The sequence below is a fragment of the Lontra canadensis genome, unplaced genomic scaffold, assembly GCF_010015895.1.
Source record: "Lontra canadensis isolate GAN:19392208 unplaced genomic scaffold, GSC_riverotter_1.0 scaffold3, whole genome shotgun sequence".
NCBI lineage: Eukaryota > Metazoa > Chordata > Mammalia > Carnivora > Mustelidae > Lontra > Lontra canadensis.
The window spans coordinates 27108428-27117923 of record NW_022630997.1 but is presented as its reverse complement, the minus strand read 5'-3'; the positions used below and the strand labels follow the sequence as shown (position 1 = coordinate 27117923).

At 51.9% G+C, this 9496-nt stretch overlaps 1 protein-coding gene across 5 annotated transcripts; it reads right to left on the bottom strand.

Moving 5' to 3' along the window:
* Nucleotides 1–1165: 1165 nt before the first annotated feature.
* Nucleotides 1166–9254, bottom strand: FXYD4 (FXYD domain containing ion transport regulator 4). 5 transcript variants are annotated; one of them, XM_032837124.1, is made up of 14 exons: nucleotides 9003–9254; nucleotides 8571–8722; nucleotides 8040–8413; nucleotides 7576–7783; nucleotides 5165–5265; nucleotides 4583–4634; nucleotides 4114–4246; nucleotides 3721–3780; nucleotides 3132–3164; nucleotides 2994–3017; nucleotides 2258–2332; nucleotides 2126–2162; nucleotides 1550–1587; nucleotides 1166–1357 (listed from the first exon to the last, which is right to left on the bottom strand). In XM_032837124.1, the coding sequence occupies exons 8-14, from the start codon at nucleotides 3758–3760 to the stop codon at nucleotides 1338–1340; spliced, it is 267 nt and encodes an 88-aa protein (XP_032693015.1). In that variant the 5' UTR covers nucleotides 3761–3780; nucleotides 4114–4246; nucleotides 4583–4634; nucleotides 5165–5265; nucleotides 7576–7783; nucleotides 8040–8413; nucleotides 8571–8722; nucleotides 9003–9254; the 3' UTR covers nucleotides 1166–1337. The 5 variants fall into 5 exon arrangements, with proteins under 5 accessions (XP_032693015.1, XP_032692987.1, XP_032692997.1 ...); XM_032837096.1 differs by lacking the exon at nucleotides 4114–4246 and having other exon boundaries at nucleotides 3721–3841; XM_032837106.1 differs by lacking the exon at nucleotides 4114–4246.
* Between the last annotated feature and the right edge of the window lie 242 nt (nucleotides 9255–9496).

Genomic DNA, 9496 nt, shown 5'->3' with positions numbered 1-9496 from the left:
TGTCCGGCCTTGGAACCCTCCCCCACTTCTGCCTCCTTCTGTGTCCTATTTCAAGGACCCTAAGCAGATCTATGAACCTCCTGGATGGGCTGCCAACCAGGAGGAAGGGTTCAGCTTTCAGACTCCCCTGCTCTGGCGTTCTAACCCAAGTCTACAAGTCAGGGGCCTGAAGTCTAGGACACAGGCCCCACCCTGAGAAGTAGAGGGAGGATCTGGAGCAGTGCACCATTAGAGAGCTGGCCTGAAGCAACACCAAGATATACCAAGTTGCACCAACATGGCTGTCCATCACTCCAGATCTGGTGCACCCCAGACTGTGCACCACCATCTGGAAGGGACAGGGGAGATCTCTGCTGCTTCAGTCTGCTTCCACTCTAGGACTGATGTTGGGAGCAGGGGCTGGACTGAGGGCACCTTAGCTCCTTCTGTTCTAGACTATGGAGGTTGGCATGAAGGATAGGGCTGCAGGACAGACAGGCTGACAAGATGGGAGAGGCATTTCCCCAGCCCAACCCCATACATGTAGGGACCTCTCAAGTGAGGTGTTCTGGGAGTGGACTTTGGACATACTGGGGAACCTAGATTTGTATGGATGGTCTTTGGTTCTAAGATGCAGGGCTTCTTGGGATGTGGCTCATATTAGGGTCCAATAGGATATTATCTAGGGTAGGCAGAGAGTCCCTGGGTTTGTCTGAGGGTTATATAGGATTTTACTGGGGTGGGTCAATGAAGGAATTGCTTCATTTCCTGAGCTGTGTGAACGACAGCATTCACTGAGTGAGGTGGCCTGTTCATGGAGGGTGAGCCCCTGGGGATCATTCTGGGTTAGAGAATGTCATGGGTACCTGGCTCACGGGGACTTCTAGGGTCTCTAGGCAAGGTAAGGAAATTGTAAGGTCCTTTGATATAACATTGAGGTATTTTGAACAGTGCATGGATGAGGCAAGAGGGCAGAAAACCAATGATTAGGTTTTCAAAGTTGGGGGCATGCTGGGAGTAGGCCTCAGGACAGACATGTGGCTGTAAGAAGCAACAGTAATCCACAGGACTCCCTCCCCACCAGCCACTGAGGGCCTGAGCATTTCTGAGCAAGATGTCAGAGTCCCTGCCCAGCCTGCCCATCCCTGGGATCAGACACACAGAAGGACCCACTCACACACTGGCGGGAGGGGTGAGACAGTTTAATTTAGAAATAAGCTTTGCACAGCCTTCTGATCAGAAGGGAGCCTAAAGGCCCACCCTTGGGGGGAAAGGCCATCATGGAGCGTAGGGTCCCCAGGTGGGGAAGGAACAGCATCGGAGCCAGTACCAAGAGTGCCATGAAGCTGGTCCTGTGCTCAGCAGGTACTGGCAGAGCCTGAGGAGAGAATGGGAGTCAGGTCCTTGCGACATGGTCACTACAAAGACAACCCCCTCAGCCTCCAGAAACTCCCAGGCTGGGTTGGCTCAGACCAGCCTTACACAAGGCATTTGATAACGCTCAAATACTATGGCCACCCTGCCTGAGTGCCCGGAAGCTCCTCAAAGACACCAAAGAAGCCCGTCTTACCTGGAGTGATGAGTGGAATGGCTTTCTCAGGTAAGGGGCTGAGAAAGGAGCACATCAAATTAGCATTCCCAGACCCTCTGTCCTTTATCCCCCAGGAAGACGCCTGGTGCTCCCTCCCTAGGAGGGCACGCACACTTCCTTGCTATTCTTCCATTGTCACTTTAGGTCCTACCTTTTTTTTTTTTTTTTTAAGATTTTATTTATTTATTTTACAGATAGAGATCACAAGTAGGCAGAGAGGCAGGCAGAGAGAGAGGAAGGGAAGCAGGCTCCCTGCTGAGCAGAGAGCCCCATGTGGGGCTCGATCCCAGAACCCTGAGATCATGACCTGAGCCGAAGGCAGAGGCTTTAACCCACTGAGCCACCCAGGTGCCCCCCATTGTCACTTTAAACAATAACAAGGGTTATAGCTTTCCCTGATTTGGGGCACTTCAGGGCTGATAATCCGTGAATAACAAATCTCACTGCAAGCCCAGGATGCAGCCCAGGGGCTGTCCTCTTGCTCTAAATTACAGGATGTTACCCCAAAAGAGATGTGCTCTGCTCCCAGGGCATACAATAGGGGCCCTGTCTCACCTGTGCTTCTGATTGTACTTGCATTTGCATTTTCCACCTGTGAGAGGAAGAGCTGGTAGGTGCAAAGAAGCTGGGGCACCTGGGACACCCCACACCCTCCCCCGTGCCCGGCCGGGTGGCCCCACCACTCACTCAGGGCTATCAAGATTCCAGTGATGCACAGGAGCCCTCCAAAAATCATGCCGCCCAGCTGCAGGCTTTCCCAGTCTGGGGGAGCAGAGAGTGAGCTGGCACGAGCCCAGCTCCACTCCACTTGCTCATTCAAAACACACATCTGATCGATCACCTGCTTGTCCCCTGCTCATGCATTTGCACTTACATTTCAGGCAACAGGAAAGACGAGCCAGTAAATAGATAGGGGTTATAATATCTGGGAACAGCATGAGGAAGAAAAAATAAGCAGAAGAGCACAGAAAAAGAAGGGAGTTGGAAGCCTTTTTGATCAAGGAAGTCTTTTCTGAAAGGTGGCATTTGTGCTGAGGCTGGAGGGAGAGAAGATTGTGTAGGAACACTGGAGGACAGTGGCGGACCGAGGAAGAGGAAAGCTGCTGCGGGCTGTCGGGCAACGAGGAGACCATGCTGGGGAAGGCAAGTGAGAGAGTGGAAGATGAGGTGAGATACCTGGGGGCTCAAAAGCCTCCAGCCCCTTCCCCAGAAATCTTCCTAAATATCCTGTGGGTACCTTCCCTCCTTGCTGGAATGAAGTTCTCCCAAAGCCCATGCTGCATATTGCCCTCTCCCTCTTTTCATAGACCATTCTGACTCTGTAATCCCCAGTCCAGCCCCATGCTGCCCCTTTCCTCATTAGCCCTCACCAAGCTCTAGCAAAGAGGTCCAGGGGTGGGGGATGAGGGAGATCAGCTCTTACCATAGTAGAAGGGACTGTCTTTATCTGCAGGAAAGGGGATGGGGGGGAAAAAAAACAATAAGGACCAGAACCAGGATGTGGGGTCTTAGAGGGAAAATGTGGGGCAGTGGGAGCACGGCAGTCTGGGGCCTCACTCACCAACCAGGTCATTGGCTTCTAAGGCAGGCAGGCCTGGGTGGGAAAAGGAGGGATCTGGTATTAATTCATGACACTGGTCTCAAAAGGAAGCAGCAGGCATGTCCTCAGCCCAGACCAGCCTCCTGGGTGGGCAGGGGAAGACACCATCACACCTTCCCCGGCCCCAGATAGTCCTGGGATTTTGTCCTTCATCACATAGCCGTTTCCCCCACCCCCCAGCCCTTCCTGCCATTTCTCAGACTTCCTGCTATTTCTTGCATCTGAAATGCATGCTGTGTTGGTATCGTTTTACCCTCTTCTGAGCAGCTTCCTACAGAGATCCTGGCTAATGCCCTACAGGGAACAGGGAATGCTTCTCTCTTTATGCCAACAGATGGTTACTGTTTTCCAACATTCAATTATTTAGGACAATTTTTGCAATATCCACTTCCTCCTGTACTATTATCTCCTTAGTGTCACTCTTTAAATGGACAGTTTAAATGAAAAAACATTTGTTCAACATCAGGCCCCCTTTGGGAGATGCTGCCCTGGTTTTCTCTGCCTTGTGGGGAGGGTGAGTGGTAGCAGGTTCATTTCTGGGAGGACTCACCTGCCAGTGTGAGGAGAAGGCCCCGGGTCACTCTGTTCATGATATGGCTGCAGAGCAGGGCTGCAGGGGAGGGGGGTGGGCTGGGGTCAGATAGCCAGGACCTGCCCCAGATTCACAGTGCCTGGGGCACAGAGCCAGGGCACAGATCCCAAGAGTGCACTTAGTTCATGAGGTGAGTTTGGGAAAACTGATTTCTGTTTCCCCATCTAGGGATGAAAATCGTAAATGCCCAGTGGAGTTACCTGGATTGAGTTAATACTAGTTAAGTACTTCGAACAATGCTCACGCCTAGTAAGTGATTTGTTAAATTCTTTGTTAAAGTCTTTAATCAGAAGCCTGACCCTAGGTCAGAGGAGCAGGGCTACTGTTCTAACTCAGGCTTTGGTTCCTTACCCCCACTCAAAAGGCTAGGTACCCTGAGCTATTGTTCCCAAAGGTCTGGGCCTCCGGCGATATCAGGATGAATTCCAAGATAGTCTCTGCAAAGGGTGAGCACACCCGGGCTGAGCTGCAGAGAAACAGGCAGCTGAGGAGGGGAAAGGTGGTAGGGGAAGCATGTGAGGGCCTCCCACTCCAGCCCCAGCCAGGGATCCTGCTCCAAGGCAGCCCCAAATCCCACAGCAGGAAACTGCCTGGTGGGTGGAAGGAACATTGCTCCTTTCTTTCCCCCCAGGGTGGGAACCATCCATGTCCCTAAGTACTAGTTCCTAGGGTGGCTGTTTCCTCAAGATAAAACCCCTTCCAGCTTTCTGCATGTTGTTAGCTGTAGGCAAGCTTAGGGACTGTTAGCTGTTGCAAACTGAAGCCCCCATTCTTATCTGCTGGGCCTAGCGGGCTGGAACTCTTATCCCCTCAAACCCACCGAACAGCTGTGTGACTCAGTGGCTTGCTTCACCTCTCAGTGCTTCAGTGTCCTGTAAAATAAGGACAATCAATAGCAACTGCATACAGATATGATCAAATTAAATGCATTACTCTATGTGAAGCCTAAGAATAATGCCTAGCACACAGTAAGTAATGAAACGTGTTACAATAAATACACAGCCCTCCATACTTGCTAAATGGGATGCTGCCTGATTCATGAATTGCTTAATAAAAGTTGATATATAAATAGATACATACATACATTCATACATAGGTCCTTTTGCCTTAGATGGGAGGGACTAGTAATGTCCAGCTTCTGAATGTGGAAGTTTGTTGACTTTTAGCAGTCTCTGAAGCTGGCCCTCCTTGGGACTCACCCTTCTCACCACCCTGGGATTCCTTAGCCAAAGGCGGGCTCCTGTTTCCTCCCTCCTCAAAACCCTCAAACATGCACCCTGTTACTGAGAATACCCGGGCACCCACCACCCCTTCCTCAGACTGGTACCCCCCTCCACCCTCACCCTTCTTCTGCCACCCTTCCACCCAGCAGCCCTGAAGTCCTAGCCAGACACTTGCTCACCTGAGAGCCGGGTGCAGATCTGGAGAGGCTGCTGGGGCTGGGTTCAGCCCAGGTGGGTTCCAGCTCTTTAAACCCAACAGCTCCGCCCAGGGCAACAATACCTGTAGGCAGGAGGGAACTGGTCAGATTCCTTGAGATTCCAGTAGCTCCTTCTCCACTCCTCCCACACACACCCCCCCCAACCCTGTGCGCTCTTGAGACAGCTTGCCCTGCCACACCCAGTGCAGAGCTGAGCTCCTGGGGGCGCCGGGGCCATCAGAGGTTAAGGTGGTGAGACTTTTCTTGAGGAGAAAGTGGACTTTCAGCTTCTTCAGCTCATTTAGAGGGGTCCAGAGGGTTGCTGGAAGGGGGATAGGCTGTATCTGGGTTCTTGTGCCAGCAGCAGGGGTTCAAGGACTGCTGTGTGGGGTATCCAGGGGACAACCGAGTCAAAGAGTCAGGGACTGGCCTTGAGGCTCCATTTACTCAGTGGTCCCATTGCTTTCCCCTGGACTGGGTGTTTACTGAGGGGGACGGCTGGGGTTGATGGCTTCCTTCAGGATTGCCCACTGTCTGACCAGGCCGTGACACCCACTTAAGCCCAGGGAAACTGATGGCTAGGATTAGAAACCACCCTGGCCCAGGCCCTGGTTTCCTGCCTGCTCCACAGAGTGTGGGGGGAGGGGTGGTGCCAGGAGGAGGACTGCCAGCTCCAGGCTGAATAGTGGGCTCCTTCCCTCTGTGGACCCCCATACCTGCCTCACGGGCTGCTGGCCAAACCCCCCTTTCGCCCCTCACTCCACCACATGCTCTTGGCCTGGGTGAGCTCTGGCTTCTCCCTTCTGCTGTCCCTCCTCCCCAGTTCCTCTCTTTGCTGCTTTTATCACTGGATGGTGATCAGCGGAGATCAGGGCCATTGGTTCCCTTATTCCCAATGGCCAGTCATGGACATCAGTAAATCAATTTTGATTGGATTGTTGAGTCAGTGAGGACAAGAAGCCACCAGAGGCTCCCAGTCCTGGGGATGAGGGGGCAAAACAAAACCTTGAAAAGCAGGGTGGGGAGGAAGGGTGAGTAGGAAGGGGGTGGATATTCCTGGTACCAACATATTACACCTTCTCATGAAAACCTTCCATGGTGCTCCCTGCCTTCAAAAGTTCAAGTCCAGGGGCTCTGGGGCCAGGAAGAGCTAGAATTGAAGCCCAGCTTGCCGTTTGCTCACTGGGTAAGCTCAGGTAGCTCCTTTATCATTCCGAACCCCAGTTCCCTCTCCTCTAAAATGGAATAATGACAGGACTGACCTTTGAGGTTTGCGGCGTAGGTTTTGCGGGGGTATGGGCCTGCTCCATGATCAGCCCTCAATACGTATTTGTGGAATGAATGCCTCCTAGGTCTGGTGCGGGGAAAGTTCGTCAACCTCAAGATTCAGAACCATTAATTGCACATACTTGGAAGTCAAATCCAGGCTCTGTTAGTTACTTGCTATGTGCACTTGAGCAACTAATTTACCCTCTTCCTATTTATTCATCCATAAAGTAGGAACCATGACCGAGCCTACTCTGAATGTTTGTGGGGACGATGACATCAGATTGTGCTGCTTGGTTCATGGTAACTGGAGCTCGGAAGGCCCTGTTAGACGCCCAGAGAGATCTGCAGCATAAGAGAAAGGGGGTCTTCAATAGAGAGCCCCCCCACCGACAGAGAAGCCACATTCTAGAGAAGAGAAAGGTCTTGCTCAAGGTCACATTGTGCCTTTGTGGAGGAAGGGGGTCTTAGCTCAATTGATTAGACCCTTCAGCAGCGTTCTTCTGCCCTGTCAGGCCACAGTGAGGAAGCCGCAGCCATGAAGCAGGCATTCACAAAAAGGGCCCTCTTTGCTTTGGGAGGTCTCCAGGAAGCATGGAAAGGACCTCAGATCCACTTCTCCAGAAGGCCCTAGCACCTTTGCTCTGCCCTGCAGCTTCTGTCCTTAGTCAGGCATCCTCCACTCCCATCCATATCCCTATGAGATAGCATCATCTGTAACAGGTAGAAAGAGAACTTCACCTGAGCCTCGTGGTCTTGACACTGGTCCAAGGTAGGGGATAGTTGAGCCTGGCCCAGAACCAGCGAGAGAGAGCCCAGCTACCTGTGTGTGACTTCTGCAAGCACAATGGTAAGTCACCACCTCATCTCTTCCATTTGCCCAAACTGGCCATAGGTGTCGGTGCAGAACAGCTGAAGAGCGCATCTATGCCCTCTTGGAGGGGCCTCAAAGGCTGACCATTCACTCCGTGGCAGGCAGCAATGCCTTCCCCGCTGGAAGTGGTGGGAAGTCAATTCCCAGGTTAGTGCCTTTATCTTTTTAGATATTAAAATCAGTACTTACACGTGGTCATGAAACTGGTTGTTGAAACTTTAAATGTTTGGCATATTAAGAAGTGCTTACTAACCTCTCCTTTTCATTCATTAGGAGTGTTTAGGATGAACAACTGCTCGGTCTCTCAAAGTAGAATTCCTGAGAGGCTGGACTGGCAGTGAAGGCTGTTTTCAGGAAATCACTTTCAAGGAGGGCTGGTCGCTTACCCTGCTTCTTGGATATGCATTCCTCGTCAGAATCTCTGGAGCCATCCATTTGGGTCTGATTTCTTTTCTTCCTTCCTTCCTCCCTTCCTTTCTTCCTTCCTTCCTTTTAAGATTTTATTTATTTATTTATTTATAAGATTTTATTTATTTGTTTGGAAGAAAGAGATAGGGAGCATGAGCAGGGTGAGGAGCAGAGGGAGAAGCAGAGTTCCCGATGAGGGGGGAGCCCGATGTGGGGCTCAATCTTGGGACTCCGGGATCATAACCTGAGCTGAAGGCAGACGCTTAACCGACTGAACCGCCCAGATGTCCCATGAATCTGATTTCTTACCTTCCAGATGGGAGATCTGGGTAAGAGGCACTGAGACTTACAGGGAAATCAAGCCTTGGGGGTGATGGAAGGCTGGAAAGAGTGGGTGAAGGAGAGACAGACTTTGGCAGGTGCAAGTGACAGCCTGGAGGTATTAAAAGTTGAGAGGGAGAAAATGGAAAGATCCAGTCTGAACTCTTTCCTCCCCTTCTGGAGTCAGTGTTGCAAAGGATATAAAGGACCTTGTGTGGAAGAAGGTAAGTCTGTTGCCAAGAGTGTCCACCTGAAAATCAGCACTGATGCCCAGGATCCCACCTCTGCTCATGGCAATCACTGCCACACCTCCTCACCCTCCCAAACTGTGTTTCTCCCCTTCTGCAAGCACCAGTATTGCTCTGTGAAAACCAGAGATGCATCCTCAAAGCCATTAACCTTCCTGAGAAAAGGTAATGAAACAGGAATTATCTAAGAATGACCAGAGGTAAAATGAAAGGGAAGTAGTAGTTATCTTGCCTAGCACATAGTGGGAGCATAATGTGTTTTTTTTCCTACCTTCCAAGAGGGACTGAATGTCAGCATCAGTAGAAGGCTGAGACTGTCTATTTTGAGGGGGTTTGGTAGAGGAGGGAGAAGACCGCATTCATGAGGTGAGAGGTTATCTCTGATCTCTGAGGCTTCTCCCAGTTGTCTCCAGTGTTTCATCCCTATGACAAATACATACTGAATTCCCACCTGGACCCACCTCCTGTGCTGTCTCCCTCAGGAGTCCCCCAGCTCTCCTTCCCCCTCTCTGCATTTTCCCCCAGGTCCCCCAGGTGAGTTCAGAGAGCTGGGCTCCTATCTGGGGGCACACAGATCTGGAGCTCACTCCCTTTGATGATGTGGGAGAGGAGTGGGAGAGAATGAGGCAGCCTGTGAGAGGAGGGTAGCGGGTGTAAGGGTGAGGGCGGCCATCTGAAGGGTAGCCACTGTCTGAGGGCTCACTGTTAGGCCTTTGGCCCACTCTCGTGCGTTAGGGAGACAGGAGGAGGGGGGCTTCACTGCGGATTCCAAGGGCCTTCTGGAAGAGAGGACACGGAAACGATGAGAGGTAGGTCGTCTCACGAAGAGGGATCTATGGGTCTCGGTGGTAGCCACTCCCCTTAGGACTGTGTAAGAGTCTAACTCTCTTAAGCCGACTGCGGCCTCCAGAAATGACGATTCCTCCGCCTCTAGGAGGCCCCTTTCAAGCGGCCATCCGTTACCACCCTTCCCCTTCGCGCATAGGACCAAAAAACAGCCAATCGGAATAGAACCGTGGTGGCTTCCAGCCAATAAGCACTAAGATATGGCTGTTGAGGCGGGGCCGCGGGTGAAGCCGCCTGTGGGGCGAAGACCCAGGCTGCGTGGGCGGGGCCTTTCTGTGGTTCCTCCTCGCGCGGATTGGCTGCTCCGGTTCAATAGCGCGTTTGTCAAGTAGTCGCCTTGTTACGCATGCG